General features: G+C 37.4%; 2 protein-coding genes across 5 annotated transcripts in view; one reads left to right on the top strand and one right to left on the bottom strand.

The window, feature by feature from the left end:
- Nucleotides 1-23,157, bottom strand: part of KIAA0825 (KIAA0825 ortholog) — a 393,731-nt gene extending 370,574 nt beyond the window's left edge. For both annotated transcript variants that reach the window (XM_086717843.1, XM_086717852.1), the window contains exons 1-2: nucleotides 22,968-23,157; nucleotides 3,695-3,838 (exon numbers count right to left, since the gene is read on the bottom strand). The gene's annotated coding sequence lies outside the window, so the exon portion shown is untranslated. The remainder of the gene's footprint in view (nucleotides 1-3,694; nucleotides 3,839-22,967) is intronic.
- SLF1 (SMC5/6 complex localization factor 1) overlaps nucleotides 23,107-27,914 on the top strand; it is an 84,307-nt gene continuing 79,499 nt past the window's right edge. The window contains exon 1 of one of the 3 annotated variants that reach the window (XM_025924248.2): nucleotides 23,107-23,238. Coding sequence is in view for 2 of the 3 variants with exons in the window: in XM_086717873.1 (XP_086573999.1) it covers nucleotides 27,555-27,611 (57 nt within the window). In the remaining variant the exon portion in view is untranslated. Of the gene's footprint in view, nucleotides 23,239-27,503; nucleotides 27,612-27,914 lie in introns of those variants that run through there. The other 2 variants (XM_086717873.1, XM_086717859.1) reach the window with 2 other exon arrangements.

Here is a 27,914-nt window from a genome sequence, read left to right as displayed (position 1 = left end):
TTTCCTCCCCTCCCCCCCCCCAACTCTTTATACAACTGATTTCAAGATAACTTGGGGTCTAACCTCGGATGGCTGCTCATGTTTACTTGTCAGATCTCTTTATAATACACTTTACATATAATAGGAACACCCAAAACAGCATAAAGATGAGCATTCAGTATTACACTGCAGATAAAAATAGAAATCAATTTAAAAAATTTTATTCTGGGGCGCCTGGGTGGCTCAGTTGGTTGAGCATCCAACTTCTGCTCAGGTCATGATCTCACGGTTCATGGGTTCAAGCCCCGCATTGGGCTCCGTGCTGACAGCTCAGAGCCTGGAGCCTGCTTCAGATTCTGTATCTCCCTCTCTCTCTCTCCCCTCCCCCACTCACGCTCTGTCTTTTTCCCTCTCAAAAATAAATAAACATTAAAAAAAAAAAACCTAAAAAAATTTATTCTGCATATATAGAAGGGCAGGAGACCATAGCAGTTTAGAACTGTTCTCTCAAAGTTAATAACCTGGGAATCTTGTTAAAAATGTAGATTTTCAGTAGGTCTGTGATTTTTCATTTCTAACAAGTTCCCAGCTAATGGTGATTCTGCTGGTCCAGGGACCACATTTTGAGTAGTGAGGGTTTTAGAATGCAAGCTTTGGAGTCACACTACTGGTGTGTGACTTCTAGCTCCATTACTTACTAGTTTTGCAACCTTTTCCTGGGCCTCTACCACATCTGTAAAATAGTAAGATCATTAAATTGTTGTAATGAGGATTACATGAGATAATCCATGGATTGTTTACACAACAGTCACTGGCATATAGAAAGCACTCAATAAATATTAACTCTTAATATTATAAAAAAACGATTAAAAACATATATTGTATCCCATTAGAAAGTCATTTATAGAAATGACTGATACAGCAGAAACAATAAATAAAATTCCATCATTCTTTCCCAGGCAGTCACTGGGACATCACTGTACAATGAAGGACATTTAATACGTAAGTTGGATCCAGCTTTATTAAATACATAAATTTGAACCTGCTCTAAATGAATTTGCAAGAAACCAGCTTGGCCTATAATATTTTGTTTTTCTGCAGAGAAATTTTTCATATTGTAGGTATATAGTGAGTTCTGATTCATTTATTTGAATAGCTTCCTCTGAATTTAGAAACAGCCATTTTTGCTTAAATCTTTTCATTTTTATCAAATAGAAATCAGAATTAGTATTAGTATGAACAATAATCATGATTTTAAAAATTTGTTCAGTAGTGCTTGGCTGGCTCAGTCGGTAGAAAATGTAACCCTAATCTTGGTCTTGGGGTTGTGAGTTTAAGCCTTATGTTGGGTGTAGAGTTTACTTAGAAATAAATCTTAAAAAAAAAAGGCGGGGGGGGCATTTGTTATTTAAAAAACAGAATGTTCAAACAAAGGACACTAAGTAAAGTTTAAATGGGTTTAAAGGATTTAGTCCAAACCTTCACAAACAAATGTACAGATTTTCAAACCACTACACCACGCAGCATAATTCCCTCTTCCTGTTGAGGACTAGGGCTTAGAAAGACTATTACTTGTCAGAATTGTGATGATTTAATAATGATGTGATATGGGAGGGTCCAGTGAATAGGAAAAGTTAGGACCAGAAGTGAAGATTTCACAGCATCGTCCTAAATGAAAACTATTAAAAATGTCTAAAATTTAACACAGCTTGAAAAATAGATAGATAGAGGGAACAGAATGGAACTAGAGGGAACTAGAAAAGATTAATGTTTGCTGAGTCATTGATAAAAACCAGGAAGGGTAAAACCTAGTGGTTCAATCAAGGAGGAGATGAGAATTATGTAGTGTTTTTGGTTAGTCAGTATCTTTGAGCCAGCAAGAAAAGATCAATAGGTAATTTGCTTCTCTTTTAATCTTTTGTACCTCTAACACGGGTGATGAAAAAGACAACTATGGGACAGATTCTAATATGTTTATTTTTCTAAATTAAAACTAGATTTAGCATAGACAATTCAGACCTGAGTTGTGAGATCATGACAGATAAGAATCCAGGAGAAGAAAGGAATGTGAATGAATAGATTACTCTTTCCCTCCTCTCTCTCCTCTTTTGCTCTTTCCCTGCAGAATGCTCTTGGTTGCTCTTTAACATGTGGTGGGGTACTAGAAAATTTTTTAACACACAACACAACATACCGCATTTTACTTTACATTTTACTTTCTGTAACAAGTGTTACTTTAAAACACAAGATTTTTGCCCCTGCCAAAAACCTACATAAAAGTGTTTTATATAAAAGAGTACCATATGAAGTTTTAAGGCAGGTTTTACATATACTCAACTACACCGAATAAGGATTGTTCCAGAGGAAATAACTTATACTCTTAGTGAAAAAAAAAATATCAAGTGTGGAAACTGTGATTCTCAACATCTATGGGGGTGACGACCAAGATCCAATGGTTAAGACTGGAGGCACAAGAAGAGTCGATTATGAACAGAATTATATCAACATCTCATATCTGGTTATTTGGGTTTCTATTGGTCTGAATCAAATTTCTGAAAAACCAGAAATTCACCAAAATGCCTGAGCTAACTTGTCCATTTACGAGGCAGGCATTACTTGTCTTTCAACAGCAGAGAAGCAACAAATTCCAGTTCAGTGTGACCCATTTATGCCTCTTAGATTTATCATATGCAGTTTTTAATGACCCCGAACTAAAGGAAACGTAGAAACCTATTTGAAAAGCTGACATTAAGGTTGTGACACCAACCAAAACAACAGAGAATTTAAAGTTAAATTGACACACGATCCTCAAATGAGTCTGTTGCTCTCCTAATTTAAAAAACAGGTACTATGTGAAATAGTGATGGCATGTCAGTGTCTGCTTTGAAACTCCTGAATTTTGTCATGTGGTGTTTGTGTCACAACCTTAATATTATTTAAATATACTTTTTAATATCTATTATTTAAAAAATATCCTTGAATTGAAAATGCTCCGAAGGCTTTGAAGAAGCCAACCTCAAAGCGCCGCATTGCTAGCATGCCACTTTTATTAGAAGTGGTGCATAAAACATTTGCTGTTGACAAATCTAATTCATTAGAAGGTGAGATGGATGCATTTTAAAATAACTGGCTGGCATCATTATCTGCAGCATCTTTTATAAATTATTCCTCTTCTCCCTTTTGACTGAACTTGTCACAGTTCCTTTCAGAGCCTGAATGTTATGCCTTATAGTCAATGCTTTCAACATGTTGAGATGAGTCATAAGTTAAACAAGCAGTGGGACTTTCTTTTCTAGAAATGAGGAAGAGTAGCTAAGAAATGCTTACAGATTATTTCATTCAATTCATTGATTTTTAACTAAAGACAAGGAAAGTCAGTTAGTGGTGGTTTTATCTCACACAAAGGATTTAAAAATAAAACTGTACTGTTTGGGTAGAAGGCAGCATTTCAAAGCAAGGTACATAAAAAAGAGCTGCTGGCAGTCCCGCTGCACTGTGGTGCAGAAGACTTAGTTTAAAATTGAATTGTGCTTCCCCTGACATCGGAGATCAGGTACATCATAAGGCTGACAGCTGGCTGGCACACGAACTTCCTAAAGGAAAATGCTAACTGTATTTCTCTTCGAGGCCAAAGGAATAGAATTACAGAAGCCTTCAAGGAGACAGAGCGAGCAGAGAACAAATTATTCAAAATATGAAGAAAAACTTTTCTTACCTAATTTTGTTTCAGAAGACTCGAAGAATGAGCTGGTCTTCTAATGCTAAATAAGGGGAAGTTATTTCCTTCCAAGTTGTCAGTGGAAGAGCTGCCTTTTCTTTATTATCTTCATTTTTCCTCCCCAACATATACAAAATACACCTATAAAATAATTAGATAAAACTTTATCACCGTCACAATGGAGGGGGTATGGTCACATTATTTGTTTACAATGGTAGTGACAGTACTATCATGAAGTTCTGACATACAGGCATGAGTCAAGAAACCGGAAATACATCAAGACATGCTAAAGTTGGGGTACCTAAGAAAACTTATTAACTAGACGATCCATAGACTATGGACACATGAATAAGATACGCATCTAGAAAAATCTACATGCAAAACATTCCTTTCATTGTCAGTGATTTTTCAAATGTTCCTAAATAAATGTAGATTTTACAGAGTAAAGGATGGATGTACCACACAGAAGCAAAGCATTTCAATACAATTACTTTTATCCTGTTAATTACCAGTTTAGTTTCCAGAACAGTTTGTTAACACCATTTTTTTCTCACTCTTCTGGATATTCTTGTTAAAATAGATTCTAATTCAGTTGATTGGGGGTTGGGATTTGGGATTCTATATTTCTAAGAAGCTTCTAGATAATGCCACCAATGCTATGGAGCCATGGATCACGCTTTCACTAGTGGGGTTCCACCAGTCTATTTGTCTTTCCCTCCATTAAAGTATACTGTTGCTATTTTTGATGACTCGCCCTTTGTTTTTCCATATCATCTTATAATCTACTGTCAAGTATTCCCCCTTCCACACCAAAACAAACAGGAATTTGAGACTACACTGATTGAATTGGACATCTGTTAAAACATCGAGTTTTGCAAGCCATCTGTATGGTATATCATTCCACTTACCAAGTTCTTATTGTCACACAATAGTGCTATACTTTCCCCATAGGAGTTTTGTATATCTCTTATTATGTTAGATGTATTCCTAGGGACTTCATATTTTCAGTGTTAGCGTAAACAGTATGTCTTTGCAAAAATCTTTTCACTTTTTTGTTTAAATATGTATTTGTATAATTTTTGAATATGGATGTTCTTATCCGGGGTATTTGCTAAATTAATGTTCTTATATTTTTTCTTTAATTTTGCATCATGCACAAATAATAAGTTTTACTTCTTTGCTCCAAAATCTATGCTTTTTATTTATGTTGCCTTATTAAAAGAAGGAAAAAAGTTAAAAAATAAATGTGCTATTTAGTAAGACTATTTTGTTATCTTCAACCCATGAAACTGATCTCTTGGTTAGGCCTAGGTCAACTAGAAATCTGCTATAAAGGTTCCAAATGTTTCTTCTGACATTTATTGATTTCCTCATACTTTTTGCCTTTCTCTGGTGTCTAATATTCAAGTGCTTAATTGTTACTAACATTCATTAAACCAAGCTGACGTCCAGTTGTTATTTCATCAAAAACAAACATCCTCATAAATAACTTGGCCACTCTGGGAACTGAATTTGAACAAAAGGGGAAACAGGAATTATAAAGAGAGAAATGGTTCAGTTCCACCTATGAAGTAGGGTGAAGATGCCAAAGCTAGGACACCATTTTAGAGATACAACACATCATCTATACTCCATAGCTGAAATCACAAGATTTCTTGGAAAACCTATAAATAACTGAAATTGCCTTCTGGACGACAATGTCAGCCTGCTCCAGGGCAAATTGCCCTTCTTGATAGCTTTCAGCCAATCGGCTGACCAAAGGGGAAAAAAATTAAGATTTACTGCTTCACAAACTGTCCATGTTGTTATCATGGGTCACCTGAGGGAAGTTATGGAGAAAAGAGTAAAGATAGAGGAGGCAGTAATTAAAATGCAAAAGCCCTGTAATAAAAAAGACACAGCAAACTGTTTCTTTAAAAATACATTCATATACTGCTACAAACAAGAATTATAAAGATGTATAGCATTGTACAAAATGCTTAAATGGCGAAGTGAAAGCAGGACCCAAGACAGCATGCACACGTTACACTCCAACTGTTTAAAATACGTGGATAGGAGTGCCTAGTTGGCTTCATTGGTGGCGATTCTTGATTTTGGGGTCATGAGTTTGAACCCATGTTGGGAGTAGACGTGACTTAAAAATTTTTTTTTAATTATGTGGACAAAATTTTTGATTAGGAAGACCAATCAGCATGCATTTTCCCCTTTTCCCTGACATCCCCTTAAAAGATAATAAAGGTGTGTGTTAGTGGTTGGGGGAGAGGATATAAGCCATAACAATGAAGAGACTGAGAAAGCCATCACTATAAATTTATACAAAGTGACAGATAAAAGAGGATTCATGGAAGAAGCAGAGAAGGAAAATTCAAACCCTAGAGTGTGTGTTGAGAATGCTGCAATTAAGGGAATGGCTTGATATCCCTGACAGAAGTGTGGAGTAAGAAGTGAAGCTAAAATATGCCAAATCTCCCTCCCCTACCTTTTTGTACAAGCAACTATGTACTTTGTCTTTTTCTTGTTCCTGATTAAATATCTGACTGTGAGTAAGAAAAAAAATAAGCACATGGGAGAAGTGTTGTGGTTGAAGAAATGCATTAACAGTCTAGAAAACTAGGAAAGGCAGTATGGGTATGGATACTTCTAAAGAAAAGTCAACCTCATTCAGGCCTTTGGCTGACTGCCAGCATTCTTGATTTTCTCATTTCTAATATGAATGCACAGCCAAGAACCACTGGGCATTTCAAGAAAATCTTTTTTTTTTCCTCCACATTTGGGACCACTATAAAACAAAACTTTACCCTCCAAAAAACAGATAAAACAATAGAACATATAAATTTTCCATCATTGTAATAAAGTAAAGAAAAAAAAAAAACATATACCTAATATAAGACCAGAAGTAGGACTTCCAATCAGCAAATATTCTTCTAAAAAGAAACTAAAGAGCTAGACAAAACTGATAAGCACAGTCATTTCAGTGCTCTAGAAATTGACCAAAGGGATATAACAATTTGAGAAGCATTTATATCTGAAAGACTGCTAATCTTTAGGTAAGAACACTAAGACCCTGTTACATTCTGGTCTGGCCTCTTATCACCATCAACCACAACTCAGTCAGCAAAGAGGTTCTTCCAGGGTGAGGAAGATCATTAAGAATGGAAACATCTCTGTTGTCATCAAATAGGGCATCAAATAGGGCTTGAACTTGAGTGGTAGGTTATGCCCATGTCCAGCAGCATTTCAGTGGAAGTGATCATCTTGTAAGTGGGCAAGTAGGGAGAGTAAACAGCCGCTTTAGTCCAAGGTCATGGTCATAACTGGGATAGATACATTCTTTTTTATTTATTTATTTATTTATTTTTTTTTCTTCAACGTTTTTATTTTTATTTTTGGGACAGAGAGAGACAGAGCATGAACGGAGGAGGGGCAGAGAGAGAGGGAGACACAGAATCGGAAACAGGCTCCAGGCTCTGAGCCATTAGCCCAGAGCCCGACGCGGGGCTCGAACTCACGGACCGGGAGATGGTGACCTGGCTGAAGTCGGACGCTTAACCGACTGCGCCACCCAGGCGCCCCTGGGATAGATACATTCTTACCTAAGATTGAGAGGATGTGCAATCAAGACCAGAGAGGAACAAAGCTAGTCACATATTCTTAAGGCTGAATAATCACATGCACAGAGCAAATGTGAAAAAGCCCAGCAGAGAGTGAAAGCTATACCACACCTGAAAACAGTGTAAACTTCCAATACATTCCTCTATCAATACAGAGATCCGTGAGTAGATTACAGAAGACTTATTGATTTCATGTGTTTAAGCATGAGCACTGTCCAACAATCAGCTTAAAGTTTAAGATACACAGACACAGGATCAAGTCCTAGAAAGCCAAATATAAAACTCAAAATAAGAATATTAAAAAAAACAAAACAAACAAAAAACCACAGATTTATCAGTGCCACACATCACAAGGGAGAAAGACCGTCACTGCACTTAGTTTAGGCAAATTACTAAACAAAGAAACAATCAAATGAACAAAACCACAACTTTCAGGCGAAAAAAAATATATCAGAATCCACAGTTGCCACAGTAGATGATCTAAAATATCCAGTTTTCAATAAGAAATTATGCGACATACAAAGAAATAGGGGAAACTATCTCAGTGTCCCTAGATTATATTAGATTTAAAAAAAGACTTCAAAGTAGCTATTACCAATATGTTCGATGAAACACAAGTGACCTTATTTAAAGAATTAAAGGAAAGTAAGACAACAATGAACAAAAAATAGATTCTCGACAAATAGAAATTAGAAAAAAACATCAAATGGAAATTTTGGAGCTGAAAAGCACAATCACTGTTGGGGGGTGGGGCTGTGTGGCTCAATTGGTTAAGCATCTGACTCTAGATCTCCTTCAGGTAATGATCTCATGATTCAGGGGATTGAACATTTCATTGTGCTCTGTGTTGACAGGGTGGAGACTGCTTGAGATTCTCTTTCCCTTTCTCTCTGCCTTTCCTCCACTCACATGCACCATCTGTCTCTCAAAATAAATATACTTCAAAAATAAAATAAGCTTCAAAGAAAAAAGATACATATTAAAACTACAGCAAAATGGAAAATGTAAACCCAACCATGTTAATAAGTACATTAAATGTGAATGGTCTAAACACCTCAATCAAAAGGCAGAAATTGTCAAAGTAGATAAAAAAGCAAGATCCTACCACGTGTCATCTAAAGATACATATCTTACATCCTAAGACAAAAAACATACTAAAAGTAAAAGGATGGAAAAAGATGCCATGCAAACTGTAACCACAATCAGCTGGAGTTACTACACTAATATTAAACAAAATAGGCTTTAAAAAGTAGTATTTGAGGGGCACCTGGTTGGCTCACTCGGTTAAGCATCCAACTTCATCTAGGTCATGATCTCACTGCTCATGAGTTCAAACACCATGTCAGGCTCTGTGCTGACAGCTCGGGACGCTTAGGACGCTGTGTCTCCCCCTCTCCTTCTGCCCCTCCTCCACTCACATTCTGTCTCTCTCTCCTTCAAAAATAAATAAACATTAAAAAAAAAATGGGGGGGAGGGGCACCTGGGTGGCTCAGTCAGTTAAGCGCCCGACTTCGGCTCAGGTCATGATCTCGTGGTCCGTGAGTTGGAGCCCCACGTCGGGCTCTGTGCTGACAGCTCAGTGCCTGAAGCCTGTTTTGGATTCTGTGTCTCTCTCGCTCTCTGCCACTCCCCCACTCATACTGTGAGTGTCTCTCTCTCTCTATCTCACAAGTAAATAAACATAAAAAAATTTTTTTTTAATTTTTTTTTAATGTTTAAAAAAATAGTATTTGAGGGGCAGCTGGCTGGCTCAGTCAGTAGAACACGTGACTCTTGATCTCAGGATCATGAGTTTGAGCCACATGTTGAAACTGGGGCCTACTTAAAAAAAATAGACAATAAATAATATTTAAAAAAATAAAAATAAAAAGGAAATTTTAACAGTAACAAACAAAAGAAAAATAAATTTAAAAAAGAAAATAAATAATGTTTAACAAAAATGGGATATTTCAAAATGATAAAAGGGTCAGTACATCACAAAAAATAATGTTTATAAATGTATATGCACTAAAACAAAGCAGCACCAAAATCAGTGGAGCAAAAAATGACAGAGCTGAAAAAAGATATAGATCATTTGACAAGTATACGTGGATATTTCAATACTTTCCTACAAAAAATTAATAGAACAGAAAAGCAGCAAGAGTATTAGAAAATATCGTTCACCTACTCAACCTACCTCATATATACTACCCCATTCAATGATGCCACAACACACAATTTTTCAAATGTCAAAACATATTTTCCAAATTAGACCATACACAAAGTCATAAAATAAGTCTCAACAAATTTTAAATAAATAAGATCATAAAAAGCATAACCTATGAATAGAACAGAATTAAATTAGAAATCAATAGTAGAAAAAAAATCTTGGAAAATCCTCAATATTTGGAAGTTAAAGAACATACTTTTTTTTTTTTAAGTTTATTTATTTTGAGAGAGAGAGAGAGAGAAAGAGACAGAGAGAGACAGAGTATGAGTGGGGAAGGGGCAGAGAGAGAGAGAGAGAGAGAGAATCCCAAGCAGGGCTCAGATCCGCAAAACGTGAAATCATGACCTGAGCCAAAACCAAGATTCGGACACTTAACAACTGAGCCACCCAGGTGCCCCAAGAACACATTTCTAAATATCAAAAAAGAAATCACAAAAGATTAAAAAAATTTTTTACTGGGGCGCCTGGGTGGCTCAGTCGGTTAAGCATCCGACTTCAGCTCAGATCATGATCTCGCGGTCCATGAGTTTGAGCCCCAGGTCGGGCTCTGGGCTGATGGCTCAGAGCCTGGAGCCTGCTTCAGATTCTGTGTCTCCCTCTCTCTCTGCCCCTCCCCCGTTCATGCTCTGTCTCTCTCTGTCTCAAAAATAAAATAAAAAATAAATAAAGTCAGAGAATCTCAATCTATAAAAAAAAAAAATTACTGAATGATAGTGAAAATACAATATGTCACATTTTATGGGATACACAAAAAGCATTATAGAAAGGCAACACATAAGATTACAGTAGAAATAAATGAAACAGAAAAGCGAAAAGCAATAGAAAAAATAAAGCCAAAAATTGGTTCTTTGAAAAAATGAATAAAATTGCACACTGTTACCACGAGTCATCAAAAAGAAAAAAGACACAAATTATCAAAATAATGAATAAAAATGGTGTCACTATTGACTATGCAGAAATCAAAAGGATTATAAGACAACACAATTAACAACTTCATGCCAACAAAATAGACATGCAGATGAAAAAGACACATTCTTAGAAAGACATAAATGAGCACAACTGACTTAAGAAGTAAGGTGAAAACTGAATAGACCTAAAGCAAGTAAAAACATTAGTCATTCAAAATCTCCACATAAAAAAAAGCAAAGTCCCAAGGGCTTCAGTGGTAAATTCTATGAAATAAAAAAATGAAATAATAGCAACATTTCACAAACTATTTCAGAAAATAAAGGAAAGAAATCTTTCTAATTCTATGACAGTATTATACTGACAGCAAAGCCAAACAGATACAACACAAGAAAATAAAACTGCAGACTAAAAACCTATGTTAAAAAAGAAAGATATGGGGCACCTGAGTGTCTAAGTCAGTTAAGCGACTGACTTTGGCTCATGTAACGATCTCCCGGTTCACGGGTTTGAGCCCTGCATCAGGCTCTGTGCTAACAGTTCAGAGTCTGGAGCCTGCTTCAGATTCTGTATCTTCCTCTCTCTCTGCCCCTACCCCACTCATGGTCTCTCTCTCACTCTCTCACAAAAATAATAAATAAGCATTAAAAAAATAAAAAAGAAAGTTCTAAAATCAATACCCTAACTCTCAATCTTCAGAAAATAGAAAAAGAGCAAGCTAAACCCAAAGCAAGCAGAAGGAAAATAAGGATTAGATTTGAAGTAAATAAAAATAATAAAAAAACAACATAGAAAATCAATCAAACTAATCTTGAGTCTTTTAAAAGGTGAACAAAGTTAACAAACCTTTAGGTAAACTGACCTCCCCCCCCCCCCCCGGTCAAAAAGATAAAAGACTCAAATTATTAAAATTAGAAATGAAAGAAGGGATATTACTCACATTACAGAAATAAAGAGATTATAAGGGGATACAATAAACAAATGTGTATCATCAAATTATACAATCTAGGTGAAACAAACTCTGAGAAAGATACCAAGTATTGAAATGACTAAAAATTTTTAAAAAATATGCATAGACCTATAACAAATCAACAGATTGAAGTTAATATCAGAAATCTTACCACAAAGAGAAGCCCAGGGCCAGGTTGGCTTTATTGGTGCATTCTACCAAATATTTAAAGAGGAATTAACACCAAACCTTCACAAATTCTTCTAACAAATAGAAGCGGGGATACTTCCCAACTCATTCTCTGAGGTCAGTATTACCCTGATACCAAAACCAGACAAAAACATTACAAGAAAACTATAAACCAATATAAAGGCAAAGATACTCAACAAAACATAGCTAACTGAATCCAGCAACATATGAAAAGAATTATATACCATGACTAAGTAGGATTTATCACAAAAATGTAAGGTTGAATCACACACAAAAATGAATCAATGTAACACACTTTATTAACAGAATATAGAACAAAAACTACATAATGCTTTAAATAGATGCAGAAACGAATGTGTGGAAATCCAATAAGCTTCCATGATGAAAAACACTCAACAAACTAGGAATTGAACCCAGAAGCTGACCTCATACTTAATGGTAAAAGGCTGAAAGCTTTGCCGTTACAGTCAGGAACAAGACAAGAATATCCATTTTTTTATTCTTCTAGTCAGCACTGTACTGGAAGTTCTAGTCAGGGCAATTAGGAAAGAAAAGTAAATAAAAGGCATCCAGATTTGAAAGGAAGAAGTAAAACTACCTTCACTTATAGATGACAAGTCTTGTATGTAGAAAACTCTAAGGAAACAAACCCCATGATTGAAGCTAACGAATACATTCAAAAAGTATGTAAGACATCAGACAAACAAAAATCAAACTGTATTTCTATATGCTAGCAATTAACAACTTGAAAATGAAATTAGGAAAACAATTACAATAGCATCAAGTAGAATAAAATACTACACTTAGGAAAAATTTAACAGAAGAGGTCCAAGACATTCATTGAAAACTAGAAAACCTCATTGTGAAAACTTGACTTAGCCCTAAGTAAATTAAAAGTCCGTATCTTATGGATTGAAAGATACAATATTGTGAAAGGGGCAGTAATTTCCAAATCAATCTACAAATTGAATGCGGTCTCTATCAAAATCTCAGCTGCTTATTTTGCAGAAATTAACAAACTGATCTTAAAATTCATATGGAAATACAAGAGACCCAGAATAGCAAATCTTGAAAAAGAAAAAGGAGAACACACATTTCCCGTTTTTCCAAACTTAGGACAGAGCTACAGTAATAAAGACTGTGTGACACGCTATACTTAAGGATAGAGATATAATCAATGGAATAGAATTGATGGTCCAGTAATAAATCCATACATGTCCAATTGATTTTTGATTAGAATTTCAAGAAAATTCAATAGGGAAAGATTAGTCTTTTCAAGAAATGCTGGTGAGACAACTGGATACCAACATGTAAAACTGTCAGATTTCTTCATCAGAAGACATATAAAAATTAACTCAAAATTGATGAAACACCTAACTATAAGCACAAAGTATGTTAATTAAAAAAAAAAAAAAAGCCACAGGTATAAATCTCCTTGACCTTAGATTGGGCAATAGTTTCTTAAAGCAATAAAAGCAGAATTAACAAAATAAAGAGGTAAATTGGTTTTCACAAAAATTAATAACATTTGCACTTCAAAGAACACCATCAGTTAAGTGAAACAACAATCTACAGAATGAGAGAAAATATTTGTAAATCAAATACCTGATAAGGAAATAATATCCCACAACCTATAAAGAAATTATTATAGCGCAACAATAAAATGACAGGTAATTCCGTTTCAAAATGGCAAAGGACTTGATCAGATCTTTTCTCCAAGGAAGGCATACAAATGGCCATTAGGTACACGAAATGATGCTCAGCATCATTAGTTATTAGATAAATGCAAATTGAGACTACAAGAGGTACCACTTCACAATTCACTAGAATGGCTATGATCGAAAGACAATAGCAAGTACTGGGGAAGATGTGGAGAAACTGAAACCGGCATAAACTGCTACTGGGAATGTAAAGCACTATCCCTCACTTTGTCAGTGGGAATATTTCCTTAAAAGCACTTTGCATTTTGTAATTATTTTTATAATATCTTTCAGGAGACTGAAAGCACATGAAAACTGGTTTGAGGTCACTTTGCTTCACGTGAGTATGTTAGTTAGGGCACTTGTCATTCTGTACTACCTGCAATTACTGATTTGCTTACCTCTTTCAACCACTAAACTGAATTTTAATATTGGACTGTGCATTTTAAAACAAAAATGTGTTTGTTTATGTATTTATTTTGAGAGAGACAGACAGACGGCAGGGGGAGGGGCAGAGAGAGAGGGAGAGAGAGAATCCCACGCAGGCTCCAAGCTGTCAGCACAGAGCCCAATGCAGGGCGAAGTGGGGCTTGATCTCGTGAACCATGAGATCATGATCTGAGCCAAAATCCAGGATCAGACACTGACAGAGCCACCCAGGCACCCCTGGATTGGGCCTTCTTAATTTTTGCACCTCAGTACCTATTCAAGTGGCTGACACAGAAGAAGCACAAAGGAAAAGTTAAAGTGATATCAAAGTGTGGTACTCAGATCCTGGATGGAGCCCCAATATTCTTTCAGGGCATTCAAAATTTCAAAACTATTTTCATAATAAGACCTATGCCATTCACTAGATAGACATTTGTACTAATACTGCAAAAGCAATGATCCCCAGGCCCAAACTGCAGTCCTCAAACTGTATTAGTTCTATCAGTGGTCTATTGCTGCTGTACTAACTTCCCACAAATTTACTGTTCTAAAACCACAGAATTACATCATCTGATAGTTCTCTAGGTTAGAAGTCTTGAAATGGGTCTCACCATCCCAAAAGGAAATGGGTCAGGAGAGCTGCATTCCTTTCTGGAGGATCTGAAGAGGATGCATTATTTCCTTGCATTTTCTAACTTTTAGAAGCTGCTTTCATTCCGTGGCTCATGGCCCACTTCCCTCCTTTTCTATTTAGCTTTGTGGGTTGAGTCCTTTTCATACTGGATTACTCTGAATTCCTCTTCAGCCTCCTTCTTCCACTTTTGAGAACCATCATGATTATACTGGACCCATTTGGATAATCCAGGATAATCTCACTATTATAAGGTAAACTGATTAGCAACTTTAATTCCTCTTTGCTATATAATCTCACATATTCACAGGTTCCAGGGATCAGGATGTAGGCATCTGGGGGCAGGGCAGGGGGGAGGGGTTGGTATATCCTGTTTTAACACCTCAGTCCTAGTTCTTCAACCACACAATTGGAATAACAAGTAAAGCCAGGTTTACTTGATAATGTCCTCAATGAGGCAGTAAAGATTAGTAATTTTATGAAGTCAACCTGTGAGTACACCACACATTTTTTTTCAAAATTAACCAAATTGAGCTCTCACTTCAGGGAAAACATTAGACAACATTTGTTGCCAATGATAAAATTACAGCTTTCAAAGCAAAAATAAGAATTTTGGAAAATTCATATATTGTCAGAGGGAGAGGTTCCCAACATTTAAAAATTTTCCTGATGAGACTGCTGGTAATATTAACAAGTAGGATTTTTTGATCATGTATAATTAAAGGTATTAAGATTTGGAAGATCAGCATACCTCAATGAATCAGTGTTTTCCATATGGCCAATATTTTATGTAACAAAATCATATGTTTATAAAAGAGTCCTTCAAAGTGTGAGATAGACCAGTAACAGATTACATAAAGTTCATTGACAGGGTTTCAGATTTCACATTGCAATTAAACTTTAAGAAATCCTACTTACTAAGTTTGGGTATAGGATCAAAGAAAAATATTCACAATGATCTGAAAAGGCCATTTAAAAAAATCCTTTCTTTTCCAACCAGATGTCTGTATGAGGTTGGATTTTGTTCACTTCAATCCAAAACAACTTATCACAACAGACTGAATACAGAAGCAGATCTAAGAATTCAGCACTCTTCTTTAAGCCAGACATTAAAGACACTGCAAAAACATAAAATACCACTCTTCCATTAAAACTTTCTTTGGGAATATATAATCATCTTTTTAAAAAAATGCTCTATAAGTTAATGTGTAAGGCTTTATTATTGAATTAACTACTTTTTAAAAAATATTTAATTTTAATTTATAATATAATAAATATAAGTAGATAGAATTACATACATAAAAACTCTTTTTGAGTGTAATTTTTAATAGTGTAAATTACTCCTAAACCAAAAATTTGAGAATTGCCTAGTAAGATAAAGGAGAAAGCCCCAGAAAGATCATGATCAGATAAAGTCTATCAAAGGAATAAGCTGAGGCAGCCACACTGGGCTAGCAGGATAGAGAAGACAACATAAAAACAGGGCATGGAAGGAGGGCTCCATTTACAAAGAGCCCCACCCCCAAAGTCTTTCCCGGTCAAATCTATGATTAGCAAGGACAGAGCTCGCCCTTGAGAAGCTAAATTAGCCCACAGGCATTTGTGAGGGCAGGTATTAATATATGCTAGAAAAGGAAAGAATGATGTTTTACAAAATTATAGAGGAATAAATTAACATGTGATTATCCACAAAACTTGCATTTAAAAATATTAGTGTGAAAAAAATATCAGTGAGCTGGTCTAAAATAGCAAGAAACATGGATAAAAAATGTCATCATGCCAATGAAGCCCAGAATAATATTCACTGCTATCAGTAAAAATTAAGACTTCATCAGTAAAATGCTTCTCAAAAAGAGCTCCTATCACTCCTCAATTTAAATTACATAAACTCCAGACTTAAACTGTTGGATTAGCTGTGTTCCCCAAAGGGAAAATGGAAAATTCAGGTCACATGGTACGGATGCTAGAAACAACTACAACTGTACAATGTCTCTGACACTCAATGAATGGCCTGAGTCAGAGAAGAGCCCTTTTCAGTAACCTTAGCAAACAAACAATGAAAGTGACAGAAAAGGACGGCCATAGTAACCAACTGGAAAATAGAGTAATTACGTCCCCTAAATAGGACAAACAAGTCTTTTCTTGGAAGCATGATTAAAAAAAAAAAAAAAAAAAGAGCCCTAAATTTAGATTCTTAAGACCTAACTTTTGGCTCAAGTCGCATTTCCTGAGTTACCTGGGCAACTTAAACTACCTCTTTAGTTTTCATTTCCTTATGTAAGATAATAAAGTTAGTCTAAATCTCTTGCTTTAAAATTCAACTGTAAAGCACAGTAACAAACACATCCTGTATCCAAATCCTAAAGTCACACACATCTAAAATAAAAATACACGCTAGTACTCACCAAACAGATGAGTTATAATCTGCCATTTGAAAAGCACTGAATTGATTGACATCCACAATTGCTTGTTAAAAACAAAAGTGAGGGGGTTGCCTACAAAACTGTAATATCATGATCTTTTTAACTACAGAAGTATGTTTGGGAGGAAGAAAAATGTACATTCACAAAAATGGATATTTGGGCTAATATTCAACTATGGATATTAACATTACACCGGTTTTTGAGATTGTATTTATTGGATACCTGAATTTAGAAAAATTTTTAAAGTTTATTTATTTTGGGGGGGGGGGCAAGGGAACGAAGTAGGGACAGAGAGGGAGAGACAGAATCCAAAGCAGGCTCTGCACTGTCAGCACAGAACCCAACACGGGGCTTGATCTCAAGAACTGTGAGACCCTGAGACAAAATCAAGAGTCAGACCATTAGCCCAATGAGCTACCCAGGTGCCCCATGAATTGAGAAATTTAAACAGCATATTGTGTTTGACTACCTAATGTCAAAAAATCAGTTGCTTAGCTAATGTTTGCATTTTTCCAACTGCTATTTGGATCTTATGATTCCTCAACTGTTCACTGGCTAACAAAACTGTGTCATAAAATATGGGAAGTTGTTGATCTAAGAATATGTCCCTCAAATGTTAATAATGTCAATGTTTGGCAGCAGGGATTGTACTTGTCTTAGAGGAGGTTAGGGCAGACAGTAAAAGTAAGAGTTGAGGGTCACCTGGGTGGCTCAGTCGGTTGAGCGTCAGACTCTTGATTTCAACTCAGGTCATGATACCAGGGTCGTGGGATTGAGTCCCTTGTTGGGCTCCAAACTCAGCATAGAGCCTGCTGAGAATGCTCTCTCTCTTTCTCCCTCTGTGCCTATCCCTCCACTTACTCTCTAAAAAAAAAAAAAAAAAAAAAAACAAACCAAAAAACCCAGCTCTTAAAAAAAAAAAAATCAAGAGTTTAAGTTTAAATACACTTGTAAATTATAGCATGTGACAACTACCAATTATTTTTACTAATAGCTAACATTATATTGGGCACTGGGTAACATGACATTCCTCTCTAACAGATGACTTTGGATCACATATTCCCCATTGTGCTGTTGAAGCTTTCTTAAAACAGCACAGCAGTCTGACTTCCTTGCTCTTTCCCTTCCTCCCTCCCTCCTTCCAGCCTTTGCAGGTGGTCAGACCTGCACTGAGGCCTGAAGGCACTTCCCTCCTACTCTTGCTGCCCCTTCTTTATCTTTCACAGGCCTCTTCCCCAATAAACCTCTAGGAAGTCTAAACCCCTCTTGGGATCTGCTTTTCCGGGAATTTGAGCCAACAAAGAAAGTGAATACAAGTCTTGCCACCATATTAAACTCTATGCATCATTATTAAATCTTCGCACAAAACTTATGAACACGTTATCACTATTTTCATTTTAAAAATAAGGAAACAAACACTAAGAACAGAAAAATATCTTTTCCAGAGTCTCACAACTAGTGACAGAGCTGGGATTTGAACTGTTTGCCTTCAGAGTTAGAGCCCAGACCTTATTTTAAAGCAATTACGCTACATTAAACAACAAAACTAGACAAATCCCTAACAACATTCTTTCTGATGCCTGTGTGCTTTCACACATTATCACACTTAATCCTAATAAATCTATAAAGTTGATATTAGCACTTGACAGATGAACAAATTGGAGCTCAAATAACTTAAGTAAATCCTTTCAAATCATGTGTAAGTTCATGAATTTGAGCTCATATGCAGGTCTTATCTGAATTCAGCTGCTTTACATTTTACTGTTTTGCCTAATTAATCAAAATAACTTTTTTTTAGTTTTAGCTAATTTTGCTGAGAATGTGATTCAGCAAAGAATCCACCAAATGATTTAAACAGCTATATGTTTCTTCTCTGTGAGTACACGGGTATTCATAAATATTACAGATACTCTGTTAGCAACTTAAGCCTGAGCCACCTCTCTCCTTACTGACTTGTACCAAAGTTTACAGGAAAATTGCTGGGGCACTGTTTCAAAAACCTGTCTCCAATAACATGTCAGCAGTTGAGGATGGCAGGCAGTATTCTGTTCACACTTCCTGATACTTTTTAATATTTCTATGCTGATTTTTACCTTTATCTCTTGATTCAACTGCAGACTTTTGTGTGCACCACTCAAAAACTTCCCTTAACCAGAGTCACCTGAAGAGGTAAGTCAGGCGTCTGTAGAATCATCATGTCTAAGGATTAATCCCTGGTTGTTTCCCAGCCTCTAAAAGAACACAGCCTAGCAGTACTGTGCAGTACGTCAGTCAGAGCTGCGTGTTGGAAGTAAGTCAGCAACATATGCAAACATTGGAAGGTGGGTGAGGCAAGGTGCGGGGGCTTTTTGGTGTTGTTTTGTTATTTTGTTTTTCTGTAGCAAAGGCCTGTGGAAGATCTTCCAAAAGTGGCAATCCTGGGGATCTGCGCGCAGGCAGATCAGGAAGAGGAGACCCAAGACTGACCCCATCGTGGAGGTCCTGGACCCACTCCTGGGAGGAAAGAGGCCTAGACACAGGCAGGTAGTTGCTCAGAGTCACAGACATCAGTAAGGGGCAGGAGCCACGGAGACCAGGAGTAGAAGACCTCAGGGCTTCAGAGAATCCCCACCCCCAGCCAAACCTGAACCCCCAACAGCATCTCAGCTAGGTGCCAGTGCCCAGCCCCCACCCTGTTGGAACAAAGAGCTTATAAACCAATCCCCACACTACTGATGTGAATCCATGTCCTCTCAGGGAGAAGCCCCAGAAACGCAGTGCTAGATGGACCCTTAGAGTCCCCTCCCACCTCTGGCTGGGCCTGAGCCCTGAGTCTCAGCCATCCATTCACTAAGAAGGACAGGACTACTCCCTAACCAGGTGAGCAGATTGGGGGTAGGGGGTAATAGGCAGGTGCTGGATTGGGGCTGGAGTAGAATGGACAATTTTTCATTTATTTTTAGTTGATTTGTATAGTCTCTAATTTTTAATCTATAACACATGAGGGTGGGTTTAAATGATCTATAAAGTCCCTTCAGCTGTAAAATCCTCTGACTTTAGCTGACTCCCAAGTATTACTCTGAGTATTTGAGAAATGATCCTCAGAGAAATAAATTTCCCTTTGTGTATACACCTAGTTAGTAGACGAGCCAGGATTAAAATCCAAATAGAGGCAGTATAGCAAAGTGGGTAAGGTAGTGGCCTCTGAAGCGAGCAATGGTTCAAATCACAGCTCTGGCACCTGATGATTATGGTAACCTAGGACCATTTGCAAGCTTATCTTTGCTTTAGTTTTCTCATCTGTAAAAGCAGGGTAATAATACTCTATATAGTTCTGTGAGGATAAAATAGAACACTGCATAGCAGAGTGTAAACTACAATAAATATTAGGTATTCTCAACTCCCATCTCACTGTCCCATTTTCTTCTCAAGTGACCACATTGCCTTTTAAGGATGAGTGTGGAGTGGACATTACATTTCAGCATCAAAGTGAGTTTTGATAAATAAGTATGTGTTAAGACCCTTTAAAAAAAAAAAAACGCATGTACAAATACTTCTCTGTGGATAAAGAACATTTTGAAAAGCAATCACTCCTTCAGTAAATGTTTACTGAGCCCCTACACTATGCCAGACACTGTGCTAAATGCTGAATATGGGATAATGGACAAAAGATACAGTCTCAACCTTCATAGCAGTAACATTGGATTGAAAACAAACACCTGAGATCTACCTATGAACTACGCAAAGCAAATACCTTTCACACAGTGAATTTAATACAATGTAATAAAATGAACATTAGTATTTGAGACTAGCTGTACATATATACTTGTGTTTATAAAATAGGATATTCTCTATAACTAAGTTCTATGTTATTTATAATATTGGTCATTTCAATGAAATTTTAGTAAATTCCCTGACAATTAGGCTACTTCTTCGCTACATAAAATAGAAGACTGGAACGGGTATGTTTAATTAAGGATACTCTCTTAAAATGTGTGATAAGCACCATCTGTCTGAGGGTTACATGAATGAAATGTAACAGTTTTGCTAATAACCAATAAATAGCAATTCCTTACAGGGCATTACAAAGTTCAATTTTATGAAGTTTGTGCTCATTTTCTCTTTTTAAAAAAAATTTTTTTTTAATGTTTGTTTATTTTTTAGAGAGAGAGAGAGAGCACACACGCGTGAGTGGGGGAGGAGCAGAGAGAGAGGGGGACACAGAATCTGAAGCAGTCTCCAGGCTCTGAGCTGTCAGCACAGAGCCCCATGTGGGGCTCTAACTCACGAACAATGAGATCATGACCTGAGCCGAAGTCCGATGCTTAACTGGCTGAGCCACCCAGGCGCCCCTCATTTTTCTTTTTGTGTGTGTGTGTGTGTGTGTGTGGTGGGGGGAGAGAGGGAGATAGAGAGAGACAGAGGAAGAGAGGAAACACCTGTCTAAAAAGACAGCTGATATTCTGGAGTTAGAGTCATCTGTATCTTGATGGTCTTTAGATTATTTACATTTGTTTGAGTTAGGAAGCTAAAAGAGTCCAAGAATCAACATAGAAAAGCCAGATTATTCATATGACAAAGGTACTTCATGGTGATACCTTAAATCCTTAACACATTCCTTAATCTTTAATACTTTAACGTAAGGAATCCGTTAACCCATTAACACATCCCTAAAATCTCTTTATACTCCAGTTTTGCTATCCCTCTGACTTCTGAATGTGACATACTGTCTATCCAATTTTACGTGAGAATAAAAAGAATGATTCTGTTATAGGTATTTGTGAGTATAAAGCACAGTAAAAAGAGCCCAAGTTTAGGTGTCACGTAGACTGTTCAAATCTCAATTGTGCCATTTGATTATATAATTTGTGGGAATGTTTTTCAGTCTCAGTCACAATGTTTTTGAGTCTCAGTAGAAAACGTTGGCAAAACAGGGATAATACAAGTTTTCTTGTAGAATGGTAGTAACTTCAAGGAATGTACCGTGCCTGGCAAACGCTAGCTATTTGTGGTATTAGTCGTTGGCTGTATAAATTTCAAAGACCACAAATCAAGGGCAAGAATACCAAAAGATCGCTGCCTGTCTAAAAAGCTAGTTGCTATATTGACACATGTAATTTCCCTTCAATTATTTACAATCCTTTCAAATGGAGAACACAAGTTTAAATAAACATGGTGAAATTGGGACCGAATGAGGATATTATAAAAGTTGGTTGAACTGTGAATCAACAAGGAGATCAGAATATCAATGTGCTGTCCTAAATATGGTTGCATGACTCTCAAAAGGTAAAAAGGAATTTGGCTAATGCATCAGGGGCTTTTTTTTTAGGGTAATTTCTAGAACTCTTTTTGGAACCGGCTGTTTGGGAATAAAAATCAGCTGCCTTTTAGGGGGAAAAGTAATGATTTAAATAGAAGGTGCTGAGGGCAAACTACTTACCTGAAGAAAGTGCATACATAAAAGTGAAGTAGCCAAGGTTCCCTAAATGACATATTTCAAACCTTCCACTGAGAGAACACCTTTCCTCTCATCATCTCTCCATCGCAAGCAATTTTCTCTTTACAATTATTGTGGGTACCTCAGTCTTCAAAATTCTCCCCAATCCTTCATTACGGAGGAAACCTGGAGCAGAGCAAGAGCACTTCTGTCTGAAGCTACACCTACTTTCCCCCTCGTGATCACAGGTTTCCTAAAGCTAAAACGTACATCTACAGTCCAGGAGCTCGTGGTAGTCAGGAAAACAAAGCACCTTCTTACCCAATTCAAACAGCGGCGGGAACGTTTAATTCCAAACATGAACGACTCCCTCATCCCAAACATTTGTAAAAGGTGCAACCCAAGGCAATGGAAACAGCCAGGACAAGGATGGTAAAGGAGCTCTCGAAAATCGAGAGTGACTAAATGCTGCCAATGGGAGAGTAATGACACTCCTTGGATACTGGACGACTCGCTACTACAAATCGCGGTACACATTGTCTTTGGCCTCAGTTGGGATTCCGAGGTCGAGTTCCAAGTTGGAGATGGACTGTCCTCGTGGAGAACGGGGTGAGCCGGAATCCCGGGGCCTTTTCCAGCAGCAGCGAGTCAAACGCTTTAGGGCTGGATGCAGACTCCTGGTTCAACCCTCTCCCGCTCACTTCTTGGTCTTGCTAAGATGCTACACCGGGCCCCGACCGGTCGGAACTATCAGCCCCAGGAGGCAACCCAGAAAAATGACTTACCCGTCTCCCACGTCTGACGCACATCTAGCAGAACCTGGCCCACCCGCCAGAACCCAGTCAGGCACCCGCTCGGACCACCCTGACGACGGATCGAGAGCGTCACTGACAACCACCCGGAAATGGTACGATAGCTTCCGGGGCCGCCTAGCGCGCGGCGGGAAATTATTTCCCAGAGCCCGGATTAGTGAGGTAGCGAGTGCTGCAGCGGCAGTCGTCTCCCCTGTCACCACCGCCACCCGAGGGAAGCAGCCCAGACTCTCCGGCAGGGAAGGTAAAGGGCCTCAGCTCGGAAGACACAGTGTACCCTGACTCTCTGGGGTTGTTTCCTCATTGCCCCCGAAGTTTCTGCGGCGCCCGGCTGTGAGATTGGGAAGGGGCTGGGGTTGAGCGCCCTCGGTGCCCGCTTCTCCTGCCTTCCGCAGCCACCATTCGTTCCCACTCGCCTGGCCTCGCTGAGCTCTGCGCCCGCGTTGGTGGGCTGCGGCCGCAGACCCCGCCCCGCTCCGCCCTTGCCGCGTCTGGGACCGCCGCCGGGAGTCTCCGCAGTGCAGGGCTGAGCGGCTTCCCCCGCCTCCTGTTTGCGCAGCTCGGCTGGTCGATCTTCTGCCAGGAAGGCGCTAGGCCACCGGCGTCTCTCGTTTCCATAGAACCGACTGGGACGCCTCTCGCTGAGTCTCTTGGCTGCTTTCCATAATTTAGCGTCAGTGCAGGTGGCTCGGATCCCCCTGGCCCACCTACCAGTGACGGGGAAAGTGGTGCCATTCTTTTCTCCCTGGTAGAATTTTTTAACATAACCAAATGGTAATAATCATGTATTTGCGACTACTGTATGCCTTTAAACATACGCACACACTTTTCCTAAAAGAAGGGTGTACGTTCCTGGAGGTTATAATATCTTAGCTGCCTGAGTCTGGGAACAAGACTAATCATTTTCACATTTCCTCCCACTTCCAAAGTGTCTGATTAAATATTGAAAAAAATTTTTTTTGGTTTGTCTCAGATACTTCCTGTCAGGATTTGACCCAGAAATTAGATGGAGCCTGATTTTTGGACGTCACCAGCTCTTTTTTTTTGACAAATGACTATCCTGTCCCCCTCCCCAATTTTTTTTTCGTTGAGACTTTAGGTATGAACGTTTAAATTGAATTTACAGTAGACGTGTGACGACAGAGTGCCTAGTGAACTTTTTGGTTTATGTTAAGTTATGCCTCAGTACCTAGAAGTATCTATTGATATGCAAGGTGTTCTCGTTTTAGGAACTTTTCATAACTTGTATTGCAGGTGTTCAGTACATAAGTTGAATATCGGGGGTGTATTTTTATGTCTAACTTGACTATATCTGATTTAAATAGTATTGTTAATTTAAATGAATCAGGATGTTTTAAACACTTGAATGTATAAATTACTGTGAAGACCATTAGCCTTCAAGTAATGCAGATAAGCCCCTTTTAGATCTGTTTTCTAAGTAACGATTTTTTTTTTTTGCCTGTTGACTTAGGTTCAATTGTATGGTGTAATATTTTCTTGCTTCCTTAAAGCAGAAAGCATAATCATGTGAAACAGTCTTTGAAACAGTGGTTAAATGTGGCTACCTTTCATAATCAAAATTCATACCTCTTACGACTTCATAATAGTATCCAAAATTTTCATGGAAATGTTTTTTTTTTTTTTTAACCAATAGTGTAGCTTTATTAACTAAAGAGTATTTTTCTTAGTAATTCTAAGGTAATCTTTTCATTGCTTAAACACTTTTTAAAATGAACAATTGCATATAGACTGAATAATAAAACCTAAAGAAAGTACAGAATCCTCTTTCTCAATAAGACAACTATAATGAAATAATGTAACTCTTGTAATTGTCCATAAATATGCTAATGGAAAACATATCCTGCACAATGTATTATGTACTCTTTCTAACCTTCTAAGGACATCTTATTGCTTAAAAGTAAAGTCTCCCTGAAACTTTTTTTAAGTTATTTTTTAGAGGTTTATTGATTTTGAGAGAGTGAGAGCATGAGCAGGGGGCAGGGCAGAGAGAGGGAGAGAGAACCTCAAACAGGCTCCATATTGTCAGTGCAGAGCCCGATGTGGGGCTCCAACCCAAGAACTACAAATCATGATATAAGCTGAAACCAGGAGTTGGACACTTAACCAACTGAGCCACCCAGGCGCCCCAAAATATCCCTGAAACTTTTTTTTAATGTTTATTTTTGAGAGAGAGAGAGCGCTCGTGCACAGGTGGGCAAGAGGCAGAGAGGGAGACACAGAATCTGAAGCAGGCTCTCAGCTGTCAGCACAGAGCGCAACATGGGCCAAAGTCAGATGCTTAACGGACTGAGCCACCCAGGTGCCCCTCCCTGAAACTTTTAGGTTGACTTAGTTTTTACTTTCTTTGTATCAAAATTACTTTGAAATAGGCTGTTTCCTTGTTCTTGATGGAGAAAAGCCCATATGAATTAGTCTAGTAATTAATTCATCTGAGATCCATTTTGAAAAGAAAATAATGAAAATTTACTTTTTCGTAATAAAAAAAATGGCACTCTTTAGATTGTTCCTAGAAATGCGTTGAAATTTTAGACATTAGTGCTATTTTTTAATTATGTTTACATATTTTCAGTAATACTGTTCATTTAAATATCTCCTCACCCTCATAGTAGATTCCTTTTCCTGCAGTATATTTTTCTTTTGTACTAGCTAAAAATAGGTTAATTTGTAAAATTATAATGTGGTTAAAAGTATTAGGCTAAATTCTGAAATTTAAGTTCGTGGTATTGTAGAAAAGGCGTTTAGAAACAGAAACAGGCAGATCTTTGAACCAAACCTTGGTTTCACCATTTTGCTAGCCGTGTACCCTTGAGCTAGTTTCTTAATCGCTAAGATTCTCTAGTATCCTCATCCGTATAAGAAGGGTAAACAGCACTTAAATTGTCACTAAGGGAAGGAACTAACATGTAGTATACAGACTATAGTTAGGTCCTCATTAAGAGTGAACTCTTGCTTGTTTAACTTTTTATCTTATGCTTCTACTAAGTAATTAATACAAAGTTCCTAGTGTACTTAAAGCAGGTTTGACTTTCATCTCCCATAGCTAGCCAACATAGACGGTCTATCCATTCTTTTTCCCCTGAACATGGCCCCTCTTGTCCATCTTGTTTCCTTAAGGGTGGCTTTATCCATAAAAGTAGCATCTCCAGTGCACTTGTTCCTTGTATGGTACTGGATAGATAGAATATCTCCGTAAGTCCTCTTAACCTGCCATTTCTTCCTCACCAGAGTCATTCTGCTGCAACTTCATTTGCTCCCTCTTCTGCTAAATTTACCGTCAAAAAGACTGAGTATGACTGCTCCTTTCCCAAGTAATGCCATTGGAATAAGAGCATGCCTTTGGTCTCACCACTGGAGACCTATACACACTGGAGGCAAATACACACAAGCACACATATTTTGTATCTTTAAAGGAAGAGGCAGGAATGGACACTACATCTTTAAGAAAAAAATTCCAAAGGCCAGCTGAATGAAATTAAAAAAGGCCTCATTTGGCTGTTAGGCCAAGAGGGTACATACAGAATTCCTAAATTTTGCTTGATGTTACCGCATTCAGAGCCAAACAGTAATCTACTCACTATGAATACAGTGATTTGTATACACCTTTTGTGATACTGGTTAAAACAGAGATCCAACCCTTTGACCCTTTTTCACTTATTTGCTTTCCCTGTTAAACGCTTTAGGTAGGAGAAACCATGAAAATCTTAAAACTCTTGACAAAACAGCAATATTGATTGTATTTAAGACTTGGTATATCCTTTCCAGAAAAGGGAAGTTTAGAAGTGATTTTCTTTAGTAGATTTAAAATCAAAAGAGAGGTAGGTTTAAAAGCAAAATAGTTCCCTAGAATAACATTAAGAAACTTTAGTTTTCAGTTTTCAGTTACTTACTGGTTGCCTTGAAAGGATGAAGAATAATTCACTGGCATGGAAAAATGAACATGATAATATTTTAAATAAAACTTAAAATACAGAACTATATCATCTCAGTTTTGTTTATATATATATATATGTTATTTTTTCACATACATAAACTTTTAAGTAAATCCTTTATCTTAATTATTAGCATACAACTTAAAGGATTGCATTATGGTTGATCATAAAATCAATGTAATCAGAGGATCAGACGTTTATGCTTATTTTTCTACCACAAACTTTGTTGAGCATCCCTGCCCATTTTTTGCAGCACTTTATTCTTTCACTCAGTGGTTTACACCCTGGTTTTTTATCCTCCCTCCTGAACCAGACCTTTGCATTCAACTATATTCCTGCTGTATTGCCTCTACTTCTCCCTGACTTCTCTTTTCTATACACTCGGTCATATTCTTCAGTTATGTTCTAGCTATGTGTCATTGTAAAGAATTCATAGACCCTAAAAAGCTAGTACATAATAAAATGTTCTTAATTATGATGAGTGCTATAGGTTTATTTGCATTTCCAACCAACACCAACTGCACAGGAATTTCAGGCATCAGGGATAGGCCCATGTGGGAGATATTTTGGGAAAGTCCACACCACAGAGACAGTTGCTTTTTCTGCATAAATGCCAGCTCTGTTCACAATCATTATCTGCTTAGTTGTGTGTATTATATGGTTCAAGGTAAGTAACTATTTTTTTAAATACTGTGTTTAAAAAAATTATTACAAAAGTATTTTCTTGTAACTAAGAATCTAGTGTGTAATTTTTCACTTTTTGACGGTAAAGATAAAACTTTTAACTTTAAATAAATGCTCTCTGTTTTCTCTTCTTTTTGTTGTGTTAGGATAGTAGCTTCTGTGTGAATGCTTGAAGGACCACTCCCTACAAGTTCTAGAAAAAGCTATCATTTCCTTAGAAATACCAATGATAGAATTATATTGCAGCATGTTTACTTACTTTCTTGCACTGGAAGACATCTGGCAG

The sequence above is a fragment of the Puma concolor genome, chromosome A1 (genome assembly GCF_028749965.1).
Source record: "Puma concolor isolate L17-30 chromosome A1, mPumCon1.1.hap2, whole genome shotgun sequence".
Classification (NCBI taxonomy): domain Eukaryota; kingdom Metazoa; phylum Chordata; class Mammalia; order Carnivora; family Felidae; genus Puma; species Puma concolor.
Note: the sequence above shows the minus strand (reverse complement) of the source record. Positions and strands in the feature narration are given on the sequence as shown.